The 22,326-nt window shown below is 47.9% G+C and overlaps 1 protein-coding gene across 3 annotated transcripts in view; it reads left to right on the top strand.

Moving 5' to 3' along the window:
* The window catches only part of prr36b (proline rich 36b), a 39,792-nt gene extending 23,923 nt beyond the window's left edge, over positions 1-15,869 (top strand). For all 3 annotated transcript variants that reach the window (XM_056288665.1, XM_056288664.1, XM_056288666.1), the window contains exons 4-5: positions 11,076-11,293; positions 11,573-15,869. In XM_056288665.1, coding sequence (XP_056144640.1) covers positions 11,076-11,293; positions 11,573-14,733 — 3,379 coding nt within the window. In that variant the 3' untranslated portion in view covers positions 14,734-15,869. The remainder of the gene's footprint in view (positions 1-11,075; positions 11,294-11,572) is intronic.
* The last annotated feature ends 6,457 nt before the right edge of the window (positions 15,870-22,326 follow it).

The raw sequence follows: 22,326 nt of genomic DNA, 5'->3' as shown, positions 1-22,326 counted from the left end.
TTTTTTCTTTTTTTTCTTTTTAAATGAGCTTGTAACTGTTTGAATACACATTTGTGTGTGTGTGTGTGTGTGCGTGTGTGTGTGCGCGTGTGTGTGTGTGCGCGTGCGTGCGTGCGTGCGTGCGCCAGGGCTCGAAATTAACTTTTTTCCTCAGTGTCCCACAACTGTCCCGAATTCTACTTTGTATTGTCCCGGATATAACCAACAGTGTCCCAAATTTTAATTCTTGTCGTCACACCCCCCCCAATTATGCAGAATACATATAATTTGATCCTTTTTTGTCACTTAATTATCACACCATGCACTCTGGTCCACCATATAAGTTTAAAATACTTATTCTTTTATTAAACATATGAATATTAGTTTCGGGAGTTTCAGGAGTCGGCAGTATCGGGGCTTGCATCAGGGGGCTGTTTATTCAACCACCTCAGCATGTCTTTCTTCTTCTTTTAACTGTCGTTGATGATGGTCTATCGCTCTGGCTCTATGAATGTTGCATTGGCGCGAGTCAAGTAGCAGCCACTGGCAGAGTGGATGACGTAGAATACATTCTATGATTTGCACGAACAGGCGATTGACTGCCCTATCGTGAGGTGCCGCAAGAACGTAAGCCTTCTGTAGTTTCGCCGTTCACACGTTTTTATTAAATTATTCAAACGACAAAGTAACGTCTAGATACTCATAATTAATGACTTTGCAAATAACACCTATTTCGAAGTTTACTTTGACATTTTTTTTCCACTGCCCCGGGAATTGTCTTAGACAAAATATATTTGTGTCCCAGTAGGATTTTTTATGGTCCCCGGGACATCGGGACATCATTAATTTCGAGCCCTGGCGTGCGCGCGTGTGCATGTTTGGAGCCAGCCCAGCATGTGTTTGGTACCTTAGTCACACTGTGTGCAGGCCGTCCGGTCCCGAGGTCACTGTGCAGTACGCTGCGAGTCAAGAGCAAGAGGAGGCTGAAGGAGGCCTTTTGTGATGGTGGAGAACAGACAGTGCCTGGGGGGGGGGGGTCCTCCCCTACCCATGGCACCACTTGTTTGTTTGCATATCACCGGTCTCTCTCTCTTTTTCTTTTTCTTTTTTTTTTCTCATCCTCTTTTTTTACCCCTTTCACACCAAAACATTGTTGCCCTCCCGGTCTTGTGATCCTTAAACAGCTCTGTGCTCAACTGTGATGCTGCTTCTCACCGAATCCAGTTGTTTCGAATAAATCAGATTAATTTTATAGCTTGATTCAAGCGTTTAAGTGGCTAAAGCGATGACCCCCCCCCAACCCCCCCCCCCACACACACACACACATACCCAATCGATTAGAAGTTCTTACAGAATACCTTACTGCGAGTGGTGTTGTTTTTAGTATTAGCAAGAGGTCGAAGGGGCCATTATTTCTTCACATGACATGTGCTGTCAGTCATTGAAACAAAAGAGACCATTGCTGAACCCAGATCAGTTTTCATTGTGACTTTTGAAACACATTTGTCAGAGCTCCCTAGTCTGAAAGGCAGCTCAAGCCACTTGCATCCCAGTAACTCAAAAGCAGAATATTTATAGTGTCCGGGGTGTTGCTTTATTTAGGTAAAGATCTTGGCCTGTATTTATCAAGTGAAATTTGGGACTCGATTGAAAGACGAGTCGAAATCCTTCACTTTTACTCCTCTCAGACGTGGGAGGGAAAAAAAAAAGCTGTTTATTCTATTGAGATTTTTCTTTTGGCTTGCTCTCCTAATTTGGGATTGGAATTGCAGGGGTGGGATGCAGACGGCTTGCTGTGCAGGAACGGAGGCGAGCTGGCGCCATCTGAGGCAGGGAAAAAGTTATGGGCTTTATACAACGACGAGAAGTCGCTGAACCGTTAACTGCTTAAATATTTCAATGTGATTTAGACAATCTAGGTTTTTGCTGAATATAATATCGCTGCAAAAACATTGTAACTTTTAAGGATGAAGAGTTGTGACAGAAGGAGGCTAAGTCCTCTGAAACTTTTTGTGATTGAATACATCATGCCAACTTTTTCTTCTGCGGTTGCTTCAATTATGGAGGGGGGTGGACAATACTTGTGAGCTCTTAAGAATTACTCCTACACTTTGCTGAAAGGAGGTGCGAGTAGCATGACATATACTTCGTACTCTCTGCTTTTGGCTGAGAAGCTTTTACCTCCAAATTAGCTTTTTGGAGGGTGCCTACATCAAGTGTGACCGTCAAAGCTTCGATAAATACGGGCAGTAATTATTAAGTATGCGTGTAAATGGACTCGGTGTGACATGCAGCTTTAGATAGAACTACATCCATCCATCCATCCATTATCCGAACCGCTTATCCCAGTAGTCATTGCGCGGCGGGCGGGGAGACACCCTGGACAGACCGCCAGGCCATCACACAGGGCCAACACACACACACACACACACACACACACACACATTCATACCTAGGGACAATTTAGTACGGCCGATTCACCTGACCTACATGTCTTTGAACTATGGGAGGAAACCCACGCAGACACGAGGAGAACATGCAAACTCCACACAGAGGACGACCCAGGACGACCCCGAGGTTGAACTACCCCGGGGCTCAAACCCAGAACCTTCTTGCTGTGAGGCGACCGCGCTAACCACTGCGCCACCGTGCCGCCCAGAACTAGATCCAACCGACTGAATGTAGAAAAGACTGTGGCGTTTTAAGTGTACGGGTGGGCAGAGTTTAAGTGCAGCCCAGAGAATGACGGTGGCGCTGCAGTAGACCTATATACAAAACCCCATGGAAGAGGTGAAAACTTTACTGATGATAGGCTCCTCTGACAGCACTGCACACCCTCCCAGGCATGCTGGGTTTCCGTGTGTGTGTGTGTGTGTCAGCGGATGTGTGTGTGCATTATATGCTTTGACAGGGCCATAAATCTACACTTTAATTAAATTTTCCCCTTTTCCGTTCTGTGCTCTCTCTTTAATTTGTGCCCAGTTGGATGGACACACTCACTGGCACATGAGACACATCCTGCTTACCCCTGTCACACATGCATGCAGGTGCACGCACACACACAGACACACACACGGACGTGCACAAGTACAATGTCTCTCAATAGGTCTCACTCAGTTTCACACAGAGAAACGTATTCATCTCAAGGAGGTTCCAGTTATCAGACAACAAGAAGATACAGGCTCACAATTGGGAGAAAATTTGAATTTGTATTCAACAAACCACTAGCAGAGGTTTTGTTTTCCCTATTTCCCCTAAGATTTAAAAAAAAAAATCAAATTATCTTCGAGGTCTTCGAAGTCCTGACACTTGACAGCTCTATTTCAGCTTGTCTATTAATCTGGCCCTTTTGGCGCCGTTTGCGCATGGCAGGCCTTCTTCTTCTGCGTCTCTTCTAATCAGAAAACTTTTTTGGTCTGATTAGTGTGCAAATGGAGAAAGTAGAAATTATGACAGGCAATCCGAATATTTTGTCCATATGTCAGGATGTGAGCTGACAGCTTATGTTTATGAGCCCCTGTGTTTGGGGCCATCTTGAGTCTGTAAAGATTATTCATGTTGCGTTACGTATTGATCCCCGTGTGTTGGCACGCAGTGCACAAACAGCCATATTGGGCCCGCAGCTGCTATGCAGGCACATTAAAGCATCGGTATGGGCTCTGCAGAGGAAAACTGCATGCAGAGGAAGTCATGTAATTGTCATGCAGACCGCATGTTCATTTGCGGGTACATTACTGAGGATAATGTGGGGGTAAGCAGTGGGAGGGAGGACTACTAGCTGACTGGCTGACCATGCAATGTATGCACACATGCTACTTGAACCTCTTTATCTTTCTATCTATCCGTCCATATTTCTCGCTCGCTCTCTCTCTCTCTCTCTCTCTCTCTCACCCTGGTTCTTATGGATGCTGCAGAGTGAGGACAAACTAGATGGATGGAGGAGGAGGAGGACTGAAGGAAGCTACACAGCTGAATAAGTCATGTATCCCCACTGAACCTTCATCATCAGTGCCAAGAACATACAGAGTGTGAAGGCTGATCACGCAGTGTGGTGTGGGTGTGCATATGTGTGGGAGAGATGTGAAGGTGGAGAGAAGAAGCTGTGGACCATACTGCATCTCTGTGTGATGCAGAAATTGAAGGACTTTTCAAGGCCAAATTGGTATATGACGGACGGAGCAAGGGTATTTCTATAGTCCGTTGCCATCATACAGTCATGGGGGGACTGGCCAGGTTTACTGTTGGGGCATCGGGTGTGCTTTCTCCATTTGCAAATCCCCATCCCACACTACCGCCCCGGTTCTCACATTAGTCATGCTGTTTTTCTTATTAATGGTCCCACAGGGATGATGAATTTTTATTGAAGTGGATTGAATACAACGCCCCTTCATGGTTCAACATATTACTGCCGAGGTAATGGTCCGGCACCAGTTTTGCGTGTGGTAAGCAGTCATCATGGCTACTTCTGGTCACTTTACCACAGTACAGCATAAAGCAGACGGCTTGCTGCACAGGTTGTAAATCTTCTGCCCTGCCACGGGCGTGGTCGATCCCTCTGTGATGCGGTCTTCCTTCACCGTGGTTTTATAGGTTGGCAGCGGCAGACCTAATCACAGAATGGATTTGGCGGAGAGGAGTGAGCCGGAGGGGGTGTGTGTGTGTGTGTGTGTGTGTGTGTGTGTGTGTGTGTGTGTGTGTGTGTTTTCACTCATGCTTCAGACACGTCACAATATGTGATGGATGTTGTAGGGAGCACTCTGTGTAAAGCAGCGGTTTATGGCTCTGTGTACCAAACCCACATATTTACTGCCTCTCTCAACTGGCTCTGCCCATACGCTGAACGCCTTTTCAATATTTCATTATTCAATATGAGTTTTATTCTGCCAAAGAAGCAGATGAAGTGGAGGATATTTAAAATAGACGAGCATGAGAGAGTCTAACAGATCTTAAAAGCTAGATCAACTATCTTTAAGGTGCTCTTTTTTTTAATATAGGATTTTATAGGGGGAAAAAAGCCAGCTTTGAACCCACAGCGTAGACGATACTGATCCCTTGGCATGCAGTGACATTCAGGTAATATTCTACTGCTTGAGAAAAATGCCTTCAATGCGCAAGCCAACTATTACCTGTTTTGTCAGATCTCGGCGGGGGGGGCATCCTCTGGATTCATGAAAATTGGGCCTGGGGCTCCACACCCATTGCTGGGCTGCTGGTGCTGCAAAGCGGCATAATAGTACATCAAGCAGGCTGGCATGCTGTCTTGTAACTCCCCACCTGCTGTCTGTCTCCCGTAAGGTAGACCTACAGGGACACCTAAGGAGGGGGAGACCGACACGGTAATCAGAATCGGTCTGCACTGAAATTCCAAATGTGCTTTCAGTTCAGTCACACGGGGGCTTCCTCTTGTGAGGTCGCCGAGTCCCACACGCCTAGGCAACCACAACCCGACGCCCACCCAAGGCTCTGCTGCTTAATTAAAAATGCATCACCTTTTTTTTGCGTGCTTGTCTTTTTTTACAGGGAGCTCTTCCCCCCCATACTTCGCTGCAGGGGAGGTGCCTGCTTACTTGCTTAGCTGCATCCTGCCTCACCCATTTGCCTCCTTCGTAGTGCAACTCATTATCTTGAATTACTGACATGCCGAGTTGTGCTGTATTTCAATCAAACAAAATAAATAATTTTTTTCTGTGTTCGTTTCAGGAATTGGCTTGATGAACTTTAAACGTTTGACTGCATGCACCTGACGCTGTCACCTGATTTTTCAGCTCCAATGCGTTTCTAGGTTGTTGCCGGATCCCCACCCACCCAGAATTTCATTAACCCTCATTAAGTGGTGTTGTTAGTCAGTTAGGCCTGTGGCTGAATGAAAAATCTGAGCAGCATTTTTCCTTGGGCCCAGCAGATCTAATTTAGGAGACAAGTAGCATCATTTGGAGACTAACCAGCGTTGCCGTCAGTGGTTCAGTTGACAGTGATTTTAATCACAGAATAAACTGAGGGTTAAAACGATTTAAGCACTGATGCACCACAGTATTTCAAAGTCGAGCATTGTCGTCATGGCCAACTGCCAGGAAGCATCTGATGAGTTATGAACACACAGCCCTCCATTTTAAACTGTCAACCGTCGCCTGTTATCCTCATAACTGCATCACAGACGGAGAGCCCCTATGGAGAAATGAGAGGGGAGGGCATTGATATAGGATTAATTGTGAGTAATTGAATGAATATTCTCTCCCTCCCCTGTGCACTTTCATTCCTCCCCTGTCTATATTGGCTGTTTGCTCTCCTTTCTCGAAGGCCCTGTTAATTTTCTGCACTCCCCAAAGTAAATTGTCATCCTGTCATTGAGGATTATCCATATTCCTTCAATCAACCAGATTAATGTGAACGCTATCCCTGGATGTTCCTCCATGCTTCATGGATTCCCAGTCTATATCTTTTAATTCCATCCATTCCACTTCTTCTATAACGCTTGTCTTATATTTGGTTCTCTAATTCAGACACTGTGGTCCTCTTTTCACCTCTTAAGTTCTTGTTCACTGTCTCTTCTCTGATTCTGATCATCTTATTAGAAGGTGAACCCAGCGTTTTAGTCGGGCATGAAAAAAAAGCTGAAACACTGGACTGTGCTCATTTTCTGAGGCTAATTGTCTGATATAAAGGATTGGTTTGTTCCAGGAAATCAACATGATCAAGTTTTTTCCTTTTAGTCAGGGTGCTTTATCAGCTCACTAAAGGATGTGATGCAAATCTGGCCTAAATCGCCCCATTGTGCCATCTGCTAATCAGTTTAGGGCTATGTTATAACTGAGAGCTTGAGCCAAGTTGGGCTCATTAAATCAAGTTACACCTGTTTTCAGTATGAGTAAGACCCAGTGTCCATGAGTTGACGATACCAAGATGGAAATGATAGGTTGTTGTGGCCTGACTCCGACTGTTGTTGACAAATGATGAAGCTGGTTCTTGTCTAGACGTCATCAACCACCCTTGCCAAGTACTTTTTAAGCTCCTTGTCTATCTGTCTGTCTGTCTGACACTAATGAAAAGGGTGTCTTTGTTTTGGCACAGCGGTCTTTGGCCTTGACTCAGAACACAAAGGGTGGACCCTGAATAGGTTGAAGTGTTGTGTGTTGATGGCCATTAATAGTTCCACAGAGACCGGAGAGTTGTAATATATTAGTTAAGCTGCACTGACATGACTCAACAATCCCAGAATCTGAATCTAACACACCCCACAATATCCTGGAATTAAGTATAGAAGATGTAAATTAGCTGTCAAAAGTCATTTAAACATATTCAGTCTGACTGCACCACTTTTTCTCCTTGTAATGTTTTCAGTGACCACCTATTGCTCTCGGGCATGGGCATTAATCTAATTTGACTAACAAACCGTTATACATTGCAGCGTGTGTCCGGCGCTTATTGCTTCCTCACAGATTAAAAACAGCACTGTCACTCTTGCACAATGAATGTGCTTTTAACTTGACCCGCAGTTCGAGCCGGGGGATTTGGAAACATTATTTTTGTTCTCCTTGCCGAATTAAAGATTAACAAGGCCTCAGCCGCCCTCACTCACTCTCCATGCCTGCCTCCATTTCCTGTTCCTTTTCTGCCAGCACTATCTCAGTTCTTTATTTAGAAGCGGTTAGCGGCAGGCAGTTTGGGCCCAAGAGATCACACGACACAGGGCTACTGGATGTAGGTTACTTTTCTCCGACCTGATGTTGAAGCCGACTTTTAGGCCGGCGGCGCCAACCGAGAGCATCTCGGCTCTAGCACACAGACGCTGATGACATCTGACTGCATGCTGACTCTGAAGTCAGCTTAGGCCACCTGGGTGGTTCCCCAGTTGAGAGGAGTATTCATTCTCTCCTTTACTGGTGTAGGTACTCATCAGGGGCCAGTTGGACCAACAGGGCATATGCTTGGTCTCAAGCTAATTGGGTCGTAACTTGGCGTTCTAATAGTTATGCCAGTTGGACCATCTAGGCTTAAGCCCACTTCTCGCTAAGACTGGGCATAAATCTTACCCCTAGTCAGGAGCAGACATAAAGTCAAAATCTAGGCTGTTTCTATAGTAACAACTTTAAACAACACAACTTGTAATGCAGACAATGGCACATCTCGTATATTGACTTTCCAACAAGCAGGCTTTTAGACGGGAGAGAGTTATTAGGGACAGGAGCAATCCATGCGACATATACAATGATGAAGAGCTGATTGAGAGTTTTTGATTCTGTAGGAGAGCTCTATATGAACTTACTGAAGAGCTGTCACCGGACTTGCAGTTTGTGTTGCCTCACAACGCAGCATTGTCATCCGCGTTGCAGCTGCTAATAACACTTTTTTATGCAAACGGTGCGTTTCAAAACACAGTTGGAGACATGATCAGCATCCACAAGTCCTACACCTGTCGGGCCATCCGCAGGGTGTCACTGGTACTGAGCCACCGCCTTGTGTGGTATGATCACCTCCCCACTGAAGCGGAGTCAATGGTGATGAAACAACGTTTCTGTCTGGCCTCCAGCATTCCTGGCATCGTGGGCTGCATCAATGGGACTCATGTCCGCATCAAGACACCAACTGAACATGAGTATCTTTGTAAACTGCAAGGGATACAATTCAATCAATGTTCAAATTGCTTGTGACACCAATTATAATGTCTTTAATTTGGTGACAAGATGGCCTGGATGTACCCATGATGCACGCAACCTGCGGGAGAGTGTGTTGTACCAGGACTTTGAGGCTTGAAGAATGAATGGGGTGCTCCTTGGCCACAGTGGCTACCCACTGAAATGCTGGCTGATGACGCCAATAATCGCTCCGAGGACTGAGTGGCTAAATGTCTGTTCATTATAAACCAAATATAAAGGAATATAGAAATATGAAGAAAAAAATATAAAGAATGAACAGCAATGTTTGTAAATAAATATTTTATTATTTACATTAAATTGCGGTTGATTGTTATTGCCATGCTGATTTAATTCAAAACCACATAGGACCGTTCCTCCACCCCAAAATATAAAAGAGGAAGTCCTATTTAGTTGCTGTTGGAGCAGCTGTATTTCTAATGCTATTTTCTGTTTTTCCAGCTCCAGCTTTTCCTTCTCCATCTGTATTTCTTTGGTTTCAGCCTCCTTTTCAACCTTTCCTTCTCAAGCAGCATCTGCTGAAGATCATCCTGTCTCCTCCATTTCGTTGGTGGTGCTCCACTGCTGCCATGACAAATTTGTGGAGGAGTGGCATCGGTTGAGTCTGAAATCAAATAGGGAATTCATTAAATCTGGCCAATCCCGTCATGTGATAATTTCTAAGACCTAGCCTAACATTATTACACTTTAGCTAGAAGCAGAGTTTATGGGCAGATTGTATTAATTTATTTAGCTATCATTAAACTAACAAACTAAATAAAAAAATTACCTAAATAAATGGGTAGTTTATGTGGAATACACATCTTTGCAGTTACTGCTCTCATCACTCATAAAGTTAATTTGAACTACATCCATCTCTGGAGAGACATCACTCTCTACCGGCAGTTGGTCAATACCGCTGCTTTTCACACCAACCAAACCAGTAAAAGCTGGGGAATTCTCTCCAAAGGCATCAACAATGAAGTCACTGTATACTGGCGTTTTTGGGGGAGGAACCCCACCGGTTTGATGGATTTTTCTCAAAGAGAAGTCTCTCTTTTCTTTTTTTTTGCCTTGATCAGGAGGTCTTTCCCTTTTTCCGTATAACATTTTCGTAACGACGACTACTTGAGTCTGAACAATCATTTATGGCCTCTGTTATGTCTCTCCAAGTCAACTGCTTCTACTTATTTGTTATAGCGTTGGACTGTTTGGCAGTCAGCGTTTTCTTGTGCTGGCTGTACAGTATTAATTTTCTAATCTCAATGCCAGTGACATTGACTTTAATTTCTCTTAGATTCTCCATAATGTTGCTGCAAATTAGAAATGATCTACAAATTAGCAAGACAACGGGAGATTATTAGTGATGTATCCTATAAACACATGCTGCTAGGCAATAGCCATAGTTGCGTGGGGATTCACATGGACATGCATCGCTAAGACCGGGCCTAAATAAGACTAGGCTTAAATTTGGTTGGGGCAACCAACGTAAAGTCCATTCTAAAGACTGGTCTTAACAAAGACCGATTCAGCAGTTAGGACCAGGCTTAGTAAAGACCAGTTGATGCAACCCACTGTAGGTCTGCTGTTTGGAGGGTCATCACTCTGTCTTTTGCGAGAGGAACAGGATATGGACTGTTTAGCCCCATCAGTGAAAGTCCTGGCCAGGCATTGGTTGGGTACAGTTTTTTGTCACCTTGGGAGATTAGGAGTCTAAGGAAACTCTACATCTCCAACCCTGCCCCAACCTCCCACTTGCACCCTCTCTTCAGCCGTGAGCATTGTTATTCTGCTGCTTCTCAGTGCAGGCATGTGTTGTTGGTGTCCATGCTGTTTGGGTGTGAATCCTGTGGCCGTTGAAAAGACTAATCAGTGAGCCATAGAAAGAGGTCACACTGTGGGCGGAGCCCCATGCTCCCTGTCACAACAAATCTGAGACGCTCACAGCCCACGGCTGACCAGCACATGCCACGTCAAGCCAGTGAGAGACTGGATTTCTGCCTGTAGCTGTGAATGGTTTGGCACTCAAATGCTTGAGTAAACTTCAATAAATCTTCCATCTTGGTGTCCTGTATTTTGGGAACACGCCACAATTTCTTTCAATTTGATTTTAAGGGAGTGAGGAGTGTAAATGGAACAAATGCAGTAGCTAAATAAGTAAACAAAGTGTGGGAAAAGAGAAACAATCTAGCTTGCTGGAAGGTGCGTTTCCATGGTTAAGTTAGTTGATACCCATATCCAGAGCAGCTTACAGTGAGTGAGCGGGCAAGGAACAGACTACTCATTCATTCTCAAGGACTCTTGGTCAGGTCACATGCCTGCTGATGGACACATTAGCTGTTATTGTAGGGGGGATTGAACCTTTGGCCTTATTGCTGTGTTGCAGTCTTTTTAGTCCTCCTGCCCTAGATATGCTGTCATGCTTCTCATTTTCTGTTAACCTACGTCTCTGTTGTCTCCCCTCAGGCCTGCAACTGGCACAGCATCTCGCCCTGCCCCAGCCTCAACCCGGCCACCTGCTGCCAGCACAGCCAAGAGCTCCACACCTACCGCTAAACCTGCCACCCCTAAAACAACCTCCACCACTCCCAAGCCCACAGCTTCCAAATCCTCCTCCACCACACCCTCTACTGCCAAGACTCCAGCATCGCAAGCATCCAAGTCTACAGCCCCCATCAAGAAAGGTAATGGAAACCATTTTGACAGGAGCAGGGATGGGATTTTTTTTTAGTTCATTAATTTATTTTCTGGTGAATTTGACCATGGAAATCTTCATTTCTAGCGGGGCATTGCTGCTGTTTGACACCCTGATCACATTCTCCATGAGAGAACAATGCAAAAATATATCATTATAGCAGCTGGATTATTTCTGTGTTTGTGAGCATTCAAGACAACATCCTATAATTCTCTGTTGTTTGAGGGCGACATTCTTTAACCCTCCCTCATGCTTTTCCCCTCTCTAGATGCTACCAAACCAACAACCCCAGCAGCCAAGAAACCTGCAGCGTCCCCCCTCACACGTCCCACCCCAGCAGCTAAGTCTACCAAACCAGAGACTCCAAAATCGGCTTCCAAACCAGACCCCACCACCAAAAAGCCTGCTGCAAGTAAGACTACTGACAGCAAGACACCTACCCGCCCCAAAGTACAAGAGAATAAGGCTCCCAAAACCTCTGGCTCCAAACCAGCTGCAACCAAGATGACCAGTCCCAAGAAAACTACAGGAACCACTACCCCGACTCCTGTGAAACGTGCCCCCAAACCTACAGAGGCTGCACCAAAAGAGAGTGTGGAGATTGCAGCTTCTATCGCTGCTGCCGCGGCTATTGCTACAGCAGTGGCTACTATTGCAAAGCCAGAGGAGTCAGAGCCTCCTGCAGAACTGCAGCCATACATGGAAGTCCCTGCTGTGGAGGAGATGAAATTGCTTTCCAACCAGGCCGAAGTAGAGACAGCTCCAGAACCAGCAAGAGAACCACCAGTCTCTGAAGTAATTTTAGAACCAGTCCAAGAACCAACTCCAGAACCAGTGCAAGAGCCTACCCCAGAACCAATCAGAGAACCTACTCCAGAGCAAATCAGAGAGCTTACTCCAGAACCAGTGCAAGAGCCTACCCCAGAACCAATCAGAGAACCTACTCCAGAGCCAATCAAAGAGCTTACTCCAGAACCAGTCAGAGAACCTACTCCAGAGCCCATCAGAGAGCCTACTCCAGAACCAATCAGAGAACCTACTCCACAACAGGTCCGAGAGCCCTCTCCAGAACCATTCCGAGAGCCTACCCCAGAACCAGAACCAATGTCCATCCCTCAGCTTTCCGCCCAGCTGGACTTTGCCCACCATGAGGGGCCCACTGATGACTCAGTCCCCTCTCTGGGAACAACTGTCATGTCTCCTCCCTGCTCTCCTCCTGGTCCTATGTCTCCAGTTAGGGAGCCAGAGGGCAGCTCTCCTTTGCTGGACATGCATGTTCAACATTACCCATTAGACCACAGCCAACCACTGGTTCCCTCTGCCATGGCTCCACAGAGCCCACTCAATGAGGAGAGGAAATTTCAGGTGGAAGAGGAAAATGAGGAGGAGGGAGAAGATGATGTAGAAGAGGAAGAAGAGGATGAGATGGTAAAGGAGGATGAGGAGGAGAAGGAGAACCTCTTCATGCCTACCTCTAAAAGTTCACCTGCAGATGCCTTCGACATGAAGCCACAGATTGACTTGTTGGGAACCTCCCCCATGGATGACTTCAGCTGTGGGGCTTTGATCTCCCCTCAGGAAAAGGAAGAGGCAGTGGAAAAGGCTGACCAGGAGATCAACGAGGATGTTGATGAAGAGGAGGAAGAGGAAGATGAGCAGAGGCAACTGGACCATCAGCCTTCGTCCATGTTCACTGACATGAGCGGTTCCCAGCCTTCTGAGGAGTTTCAGGTCAGATCTTCAGGCTTCGGTGTCTCGGTGGGCTGGCATGGTGACGACATGCTGTCGGGGGTCGATTCTGAGGATGTGAGCAGCAGCACCAGCAGCCAGCAGCGTGGGGTTTCTGACCTGAGCAGCACCCAGCACACCGCATTGCTGGAGGGTACCCAGAGCTCAGATGCCCTGGTTGACTCGAGCCTCCGTGGCTCTGAGGCAGATGGTAACTTTATGGGGTCTCCCAACATGGAAACCCTGGCCAATGAAGAGGATGAGGATGAAGATGAGGAGCGGGTGGATGATATGGATGTGAGTTCGGAGAGGGTGGAAGATCATCACAAGGTGTTCCAGCAGCATGAACGGGATGGGGAAGAGGAAGAAGATGTAGAGATGCCTAGTGAGGGAGTGACAGAGAGCGGCCTGGAGAGCTGTGGGAATGCAGACGAAGATGACTTCAACGAGGAAGAAAATCTAGATAACTTCAGCTGCTCTGGTTTTCAGCCTACCGTCCCCCCTGCCTCTACCTGGGCTCAGACCAACCCGTTCTCTGATCCCTGGGCACAACCCTCCTCGCTGCTGTCTGTATCTTCTCCCAGCCCTTTGTCTGATCATGGTGCAGTGGACTCTGAGACACCCACGCAGTCCCCTGCCCAAGCATGGCTGGACAGCAGTTACCCGTCTCTGGGGCCGGAGTCAGAACAAGAGCACCAATCTGCCCACGAAGAAATGGAGCACTCAGCCCCAGTGGAGGCCCCTGTCCATCTTGCTGCCCCAGCTGTAGGCATGTCCCAGTCCAGCACCCTGAGTGGGGCAGCCCTGGCTGCGCACAGCAGCAGTGAGACGAGCACACCAGAAGAACTCCGTGACTACGACAGCAGCTCCGGGGTGGAGTCACGCTCTGACAAGCAACAGACCCCTGTGCCCACCTCGGTCCAGCCCGACATGGAGCAGGACTTGGGCATCCACTTGGAGAAAGGCGATGGAGAGGAAGAGGAGGCTGAGACACTTCCCGCTGACGAGGTTCTGGGTGCGGGACCCCCAACGGCGCCAACCTCTGCCCCCTCATCTCCCTCCACCTCAGGAGACGAGGCTAGTGACACCGAGGGCGAGATGCAGATAAATGACCCAGATGCGCCCATGATCATAGACGATAGCGGCGAGTTTGATGGTCCCACTCCCACTTGCAGTCTGCCTGCTCTGGAGGAGGATGAGGAGGCTGTGGATGCAGCAGCAGGAGAGGGTGAGGAGGACGGAGGGGGTGCCACACCCCAGTCTGCCAACTCTGTGGCATCCTATGGCTTCGACTGTACTACGTCCAACTCCAATGCCCACTCCATGGCTGAGAGCTGCGGAAAAAGCCCAGGCATCTTCTCGCTAGAGAACGAGGATCAGCTGCCAGAGGAGGCCAAGGACCCCTCCCTCATCAAGGAGCTAACCCTGCCGTCAGCTGCTGCTGCCCAAGTAGATGACCTGTTGGGTAGGCCTGTGGACCTGATGCCCCTGGGCCACCCAGGGGAGAGCCAGTCCAGCCTGGATGACCACCACTACATGCTGGGAGTAAAGATGGCGGCAGGTGACCTGGAGGAAGTTGATCCTTATGAGCCCGACCACCACCTTGGGGCTCAACACGCTGGAGACGCCAATGACAGCCAACCGCCCTACTACTCTGCCGTATGCGATAAGACTGATAGCTTTATGGCAGGTAACGTATAAGTCCCTCCCACCCCACCTGGAATGCACCTTTTCCCTGCATCCATACCCCTTTACCTGTCGTTGTTCGTATTCTCTCCAGTTCGGTTAGACGACTTAGAAGATGAAGAAAAAAAAAAAAAGAAAAAAAAGAAACAGGGGAGTGCAAGATTGTAGGAAAAGATGAAAAATGGACCAAGGGATGGAATTAAAATGACTGTAGCAATTCTCAAAGTAAGCCTCCCTGTCTCATATTATTGGTCGTGGTTCTGAGTATATGGCTTAAATTCCTTCATGTACAATAGCTACTACCATTTTCTATTAGAATGTTCTTTTTAAGTAACACTGCATATTCCGTAACCCCTGATGGGGCATTGACTGACTGGTCCAATGTGACTGAGCTTTTAAAACAAAAAGGAAAAAAAAAACACTGATGGAATGAAACGGACTACTACCTACCTGTGTATTTATCCTACTGTTTTTACCGATCAAATGTCAATGACTTTTTTTTTGTTCGTTTTGTACTTGCTTATTTGTTTATATTTGTTTTGTTGTCAGAACCTGGTCCTTCCAACCTTGTCTACACACACTCCATATTCTCTTGCACCATAGTGATGGTCGTACGCTCCTTTTCTAAAGTTTGTTTTCTAATTTCAAAACCGTTTTAGCTAATAAAGACTAGACATTAAAATGGCTCTCTTGCCCTGACAGGATTTGTTGATGTGGGTTACGGGAGTATTAGATTGAGGTTGGTGAAGTTTTTCATGTGTGCTTCAAGAGATCCTATGCTCCTTGCCTAGGTTATAGCATATCACACGCAGTCACGTACACTGTTTGTTCGAGGCGTTTGGTTTTAGGTGGTCATGCTTCAAGCCTCAGTTAGTTGATCATTTGTGCTTCAGAAGCGACTAACTAGCCTATTATTTGTGAAGAGACCCTGCATCTTTCTCTGTTAAGCATCACACTCACTGAAAGGTTTCATAGTGGGTATATGGTTCGCTATTTCAACAGTATCTTGCATGTTTGACTAACAAGAAATTGTGTTCTATCTGATAAATGAAACAGCTTTACTCTAGAGATGTTCATCAATGAATGGTTCACACTAACTAGGGTTTTTTTTTTTTTTTTTCAAAATTCCATTAAAACATCATTGCAAGGCATTTTGTTCCTGTTTCTTATTTCCTCCCTCTGGTTCCTGCATGGTTGGATTCATAATGATATTGTGTTGAGACCCAATATATTTTCCATGGCCTCATTTATACTTGGCCATCAGAGTAACGTATAAACAGGACGCAATGCGGCATTACAGAATGGTGTTGAATCAAAATGGAATTTTGGTTAAGAGGTAATCCAACTGGTGTCCCAGTGTCCTATTCTCCAGCATGTTTGTCTCATTCTCCTGCTTTCTCCACAGTTGTGGGTCATAACACCGGTTAAACACCACATTCACAACACATGCTGGACAAGTGGTACTCACCAAACGTCAGGCAGAAAATGACCCTCCACTTACTAGGGGTGCCAGAAAATATTGGATGCACGAGTATCACTAAACTCTAACAAGATTATAGCGATTTTTAAGAACACTGCATCAATTCTAAAGAGTACACGCAAAGATTGTGACCATTGTGTTTACATCTAACCACTAGGTGGCAGGTGCACTTGTAACAGGACTGCACCGAACCACAATAATGGCAGACATTACCAGTGCCACAGGAGCTGTGGCTCCAATTTTATGCATATTGAAGTGTTTTCTTCATCACCTATTTCAAAACTTAAGACAAAATATTGCAATGTTTGAAGTATATTGAATTATGACACTTGCACCGTGTCATGAATCATATCACCAGATTCTTGCCAACATACAGCCCTGACCTCAAGCTTTATTTTAATAGACAAGCTTTTTAAACACTTCTGCAAAGTTGAGCATTATTAGATACGGCTACATCCTCCTAAGCGTTCCACTGTAACATGCAATACACAAACACTAGCTCAAGCAGTAGCTGTTTCTGGAACAACCTCCGTCCTTCCCAACCATGTGAATGCACCTGTGAATGAGGACTTGAATGCTAAAGCATAGAGGACAGTGAAACAACACTTCCTCCGAAAACTCAAGTGCCTCCGACCTTTCCTCTCTGAGCTGTCCGCTCCCGATTATTTTAACCCTGATGTGGAGACACTCTGGGCCCGTTTGTGTGTCACATCATCCCCGTTGTCTCCCCTCTATGCAATATCAATGCTCCTAGAGATACCAGGTCCGATATTTTGTCAAATAGTGACAATGCCAATTGGGATTTTGTTGGGTGAACTCTGTTACTGTCACAACGGGAACAGGAAAGGAGGACCCAAATGCACTACTCAGTAACTCCGTAGGTTTACTTCTTAGACAAGTAGGTTACACAGGCGGTCAGTCAGACGGAATGAACACCACGAGTGTGTAAGCTAGAGACAAAGTCAGACATTCAGATCAGGAGTCCAAAACACCAGAAAGCCATCACAGAAATACAAACAGCTTGTAACAAAAGGCTAAGACGAACTGGCAACGGAAGCACGCTGACTAAATACACAAAGGGAGGGAGGATAATTAGACACAGGTGAATGACATTGGGGGATAATGATGAAGGCATGACAGTACCCCCCAAGGGACGGCTCCAGACGGGCCTGGAAGATCCGGGCTGCGGCGATGGAAGTCCCAAATGAGGGCTGGATCCACAATATTGCGCGATGAGACCCACGACCTCTTCACCGGACTCTAACCCTCCCGGTCTACAAAGTATTGACGGCCCCGCCCTCTGCGGCGAACTGCCAGGAGCTGTCTGACTGAACACCGGGCCCCCGTCGATCATCGGGGGGGGGGGGATCTGGGGGCGGGGACCTGAGGACTCTTCTGGACAGGCTTGACTCAGGGAAACATGAAAGGGTAGGATGTATTCTCCAGGCCCTGGGGAGTTCGAGACGGAAAGCAGTAGGGTTTAATGACTTTAGAAATCGTAAATGGTCCAGTGAAACGTGGGGCCAGTTTACGTGACTACTCTGAGTGGAAGATCCCTAGTCGACAGCCACTCTGCCCCGGCCGGTACAAGGGAGCCAGAATGCAGTGCTGGTCTGCAGCTTTTTTCCTAGCCGCGGCCCTTAAGTAGGAACTGGCCTGGCTCCAGACCCGGGAGCACTGGTGGGTGAGGGCTTGAGCAGATGGGACTGAAACTTCAACGTCCACTTCGGGAAACAGGGGAGGCTGATAACCAACAGCACACTGAAAAAAGGCAAGAGACTGGATGCAGAGTGTTATATGCATACTTGACCCAGATAAAGTTCTTATTCCAGGAGGAGGGGCAGTTGGAGATGAGACAGCGAAGGCCCTTCTCCAACTCCTGGTTGAGTCTGTCTGTTGGACTGCGGATGACAGCCGGAAGTGAGGCTGACTGTGGCTCCGATGTGATCAGAGAAGGCCTTCCAAAACTTGGAGACAAACTGCGGATCCCACCTAGAAACCACATCTTTGGGGGAAACCATGTAGGCGGAACACGTTGCATTAATGTCTCAGCCGTTTCCTTGGCTGAGGGTAACTTGGGCAACGGTATAAAATGGGTCATCTTCGAAAACCTATCCACCACTGAGAAGACAGTGGAGTTACCCTTGGAGGGTGGCGGGCCCGTGATGAAGTCCAGCGAGATGTCAGACCAGGGACACTGGAGAGTAGGTAGAGGGTTGAGGAGGCCAGCAGGTCGACGCGAGGAGGTCTTATTCCGCAAACATGTAGGACAGGCTGCTACATACTCCGACCTCTCCCTCCATGGCTGGCCACCAGAAACGGTGCCTGATTACAAACGTAGTCCTTCTCAACCCCGGATGACAGGCGAAGCGGGAGGTGTGGGCCCCGTGGATCACCGCAGAGCGAACCAAAGGGGGGAAAAAACCTGTTTGGAGGGCACCCCACCGGGACAGGAATATCACGTCCATCTTGTCTAACCCGTTCCTCAATCTCTCATGTGATCGCCCCCACAACACAGGAGGGCGGCAGGTTGCTAGAGGGTTTTGGTTAGAGGAGTCAGCGGCAAACTGGCGGGACAGGGTATCTGGTTTAGTATTCCTGGACCCGGTCGATAAGACAGGATGAAATTAAACCGGTTAAAGAACAGGGCCCACCTTGTCTGCCGGCAGTTGAGTCTCGTAGCGGAGCGGATGTACTCCAGGTTTTTGTGGTCCGTCCAGACGAGAAACTGCTGCTATGCGCCCTCCAACCAGTGTCGCCACTGCTCCAGGGCCACCTTAACCGCCAGTAACTCTGCCCACATCGTAGTTCCTCTCTGTAGGGGACAGTCTCCGAGAGAGAAAGACACAAAGATGGAGCTTGTTATCCACCGGAGACCGTTGGGACAGGACCCCCCCACCCCCACATCAGAGGCATCCACCTCTACCACAAACTGAAGGCGAAGGTCTGGAAGGGTGAGGATGGGAGCCGTGGTAAAGCTGGTCCTTAGTTTCTGAAATGAGAGTTCAGCCTGACATTAGGCGAGGTTAGCGCATGTAAGGGGTCGGCAAGGGAGCTGAAATTCCTGACAAACCGTCTATAAAAGTTAACAAACCCCAGGAAACATTGCAACCGTTTGCTGGAGGTGGGGGTGGGCCAATCGGCAATAGCACTAACCTTGGATGGGTCCATCTGGACGTGATCTGGCAAAACCACGAACCCCAGGAAGGAGGTGGAGGTGGCGTGGAATTTGTACGTCTCCACCTTCACAAGGAGCTGATTGTCCAAGAGTCTGCAGGACATGAGTCCCAGGGTCAGGGGAGAAAATCAAGGTGTCATCCAAATTTTAAAAAAAGAAGTCATTTAACATGTCCCTAAGGACATCATTGACCAGGACCTGGAAGACAGCAGGGGCATTAGTTAGTCCAAACGGCATTACTAAATACTCGTAGTGCCCACTTGGAGTACTAAATGCTGTCTTCCATTCGTCCCCCCTTCCGTATCCTCACCAAATGATAGGCGTTCCTAAGAACAAGCCTGGTAAAGACCTTGGCGCCTTGCAGTAGTTCGAATGCAGAAGAGATGAGGTAGGGGGTACCTGTGCTTGACAGTGACCCTATTCAGTCCACAGTAGTCAATGCAAGGCCGTAGGGACATCCTTCTTGACTGTTACAAAAAAAAAAAAAAAATCCGGCTCCAGCTGGAGGGGAAGAGGGTCGAACTGTCCCAGCCTTCAGGGAGGCCGAGATATACTCGTCCATGGCCTTTCGTTCTGGTGCCGACAGTGAGTACAGGTTACCCTTGGGAAGAGAAGCTCCTGGGAGCAGGTCAATTGCACAGTCATACTCCCTGTGAGGGGGAAGCTAGGTGGCGCGGGACTTGTTAAACATCTCCTTGAGGTCATGATAACATGGAAGAACTCTAGGATAGTCAGAATTAGATTGGGCTGGAATTGGCCTTGGAACCCCCATGCTCTCAGAACGTGGCGGAGGCTGTAGGGAACAGCGAGAAGAAAAAGTCTGAGGCACCCTCCCCCAACCCATAATTTCCACAGTGGACCAGTTGATTTGGGGGTTGTGCTGATGTAACCAAGATAGCCCCAAGATAAGTGGGTGTAACGGAGAACTGTAGAGATAAAAACTTAGCTGTTCGATGTGCCCTTTAGCCGTGATAAGTTGGAGCCCAGTGCGGTGGGTGACCCGGTATAGCAATCTCCCATCCAATGCGCTAGTTTCTAGGGGTGTAGAAAGGGGAAATGGCTAGTTTGAGCCTTTTCGCTAGTTTCCAACCCATGAAACTCATCAGCCCCCGAGTCAATCAACGCCTCTAGTCTTTGGGGACACAGGTGAGATCAACTTAACATCAGCTAGAGAGCGAGATCTACAGTTGGAAGAGAATGTTGGTCTCGCCAGCGTTCTCTTCCCCGGCGAGCCCTGTTCTCTTAGCGGACAGGCCCTCAGAAAATTGTCAAACCGACCACAATAGAGGCATCGCCCCTCCTGAAAGCGTCGATGTCGCTCCTCCGAGGTATTCCGGGACGTCCCACTTGCATGGGCTCCTCCTGCCCACCAGAGGGCGCCAATATATCGGGGGAAGGAAGTCTTCGAGGAGGTGAGCTGCGAAAAAGGCGCCGGTCTCCGTAATACAGCCGACCCCTCTCTCGTTCCCTCAGGCGGTTGTCGATCTTGATAGCCAAGGTGATGAAGGAATCCAGGTCGTCGGGGCGCTCCGGGGCAACCGGCTGGTCCTTAATCACCTCGGCTAGGCCCCGGTGGAACGCGTCGTGCAGGGAGGAGACATTCCACTCACTGTGGGCCAACAGAATGCGGAACTCAATGGCGTAGTCGGCAGCGCTGCGGTTACCTTGGCATAGGACCCGGGCAGCGTCGGGGCCCGGAGTTGAGTGGTCAAAAATCTTGGATAGGGTGGCGGTGAAGAGGTCCACAGAGTGACATATGGAAGAGTCACGAGCCCATTCTGTCGTCCCCCGTGCTTCCACCCGCCCAAAGAGCTGATGAACCCACCGTTGGCACGGTCGGAGGAGTGCGCGGCGGGCTGTCGCTCAAAGTAACCCGCATTGGACCAAAAGGGCTCGGCACTTGCTCCCATCCCCCGAAAAATGCTCTGGTCGGGATAATGGAAGTACTGCTGATGAGAGCGCCGTCTCTGGAATAGGGGGCGGGGAATCATCAGCTGGCTGAGAAGCAGTCGCTACGGTTGGAGCTGGCGGGGCGAGCCGGACCAGGAGCTGCTGCAGCTGACCGGCAAGTACACTCACCTGGCCAGTCATCGAGGTGTGAAGCTCCGCTTGAAGGGCGTGGATCTCCCGGAGGCCGTGGATCTCCCGGAGGCCGTGATACCTGGAGCTCAGCTGTTCCTCATGCTGAGTGAGGCGCTCGTCTTGAGAGCGGAGAGCGGCTTCTAGCGTGGCAGAGTTGGCTGGGTCCATAGTTTGGCCAGTTCGTACTGTCAGGAAAAGAGAACCCAAATACACGACTCGGGACAGTCCCAGGTTTCCCAAAACTCACGGGTTTACTTCTTAGACAGGCCAGTGCGGTACACAGGCGGTCAGTCAGAGAGAATGAACAATGCAGAGACAAAGTCAGCCGCTCAGATCAGGAGTCCAAAACACTAGACCGCTATCACAGAAATACAAACGGCTGGTACGCGTGTAACAAAAGGCTAAGACGACCTGGCAAAGGAAGCACGCTGACTAATACACAAAGGGAGGGAGGAAGACACAGGTGAACAACACAGGTGAATGACATTAAGGGATAGTAACGAAGGCATGACAGTTACAGGTTTGCGTTTTGGGACACCATGGGTTTCCTTTTAAAAGAAAGTGTAATTACATATGGCACTATCAGAGTAAAGTAAATCAGCCATTTGTAGCATCTTTATCATGGCTCTGATGACATTTGGCATTAGACAAGCTGTTAGTTCAGTATTCAAAATAATTTGCTTTTTTTTCTCGGTTGAAATCGCAAACCATCTGCCATACCATAATTTGTGACTTTCTTTTAATTCCTCCATGTGTTTGCCTATGTCAAATTATTGTTCATTTCATGTGGATGTAAGATTATTGTGCGTCATGTCGTCATAAGAAGCAAAACAAAACCAGTATTTCCACCGGGTTGTGTGAAACTTGA

Source organism: Lampris incognitus, chromosome 10, assembly GCF_029633865.1.
Source record: "Lampris incognitus isolate fLamInc1 chromosome 10, fLamInc1.hap2, whole genome shotgun sequence".
Taxonomy (NCBI): domain Eukaryota; kingdom Metazoa; phylum Chordata; class Actinopteri; order Lampriformes; family Lampridae; genus Lampris; species Lampris incognitus.
This window is presented reverse-complemented; position numbering and strand designations above follow the sequence as displayed.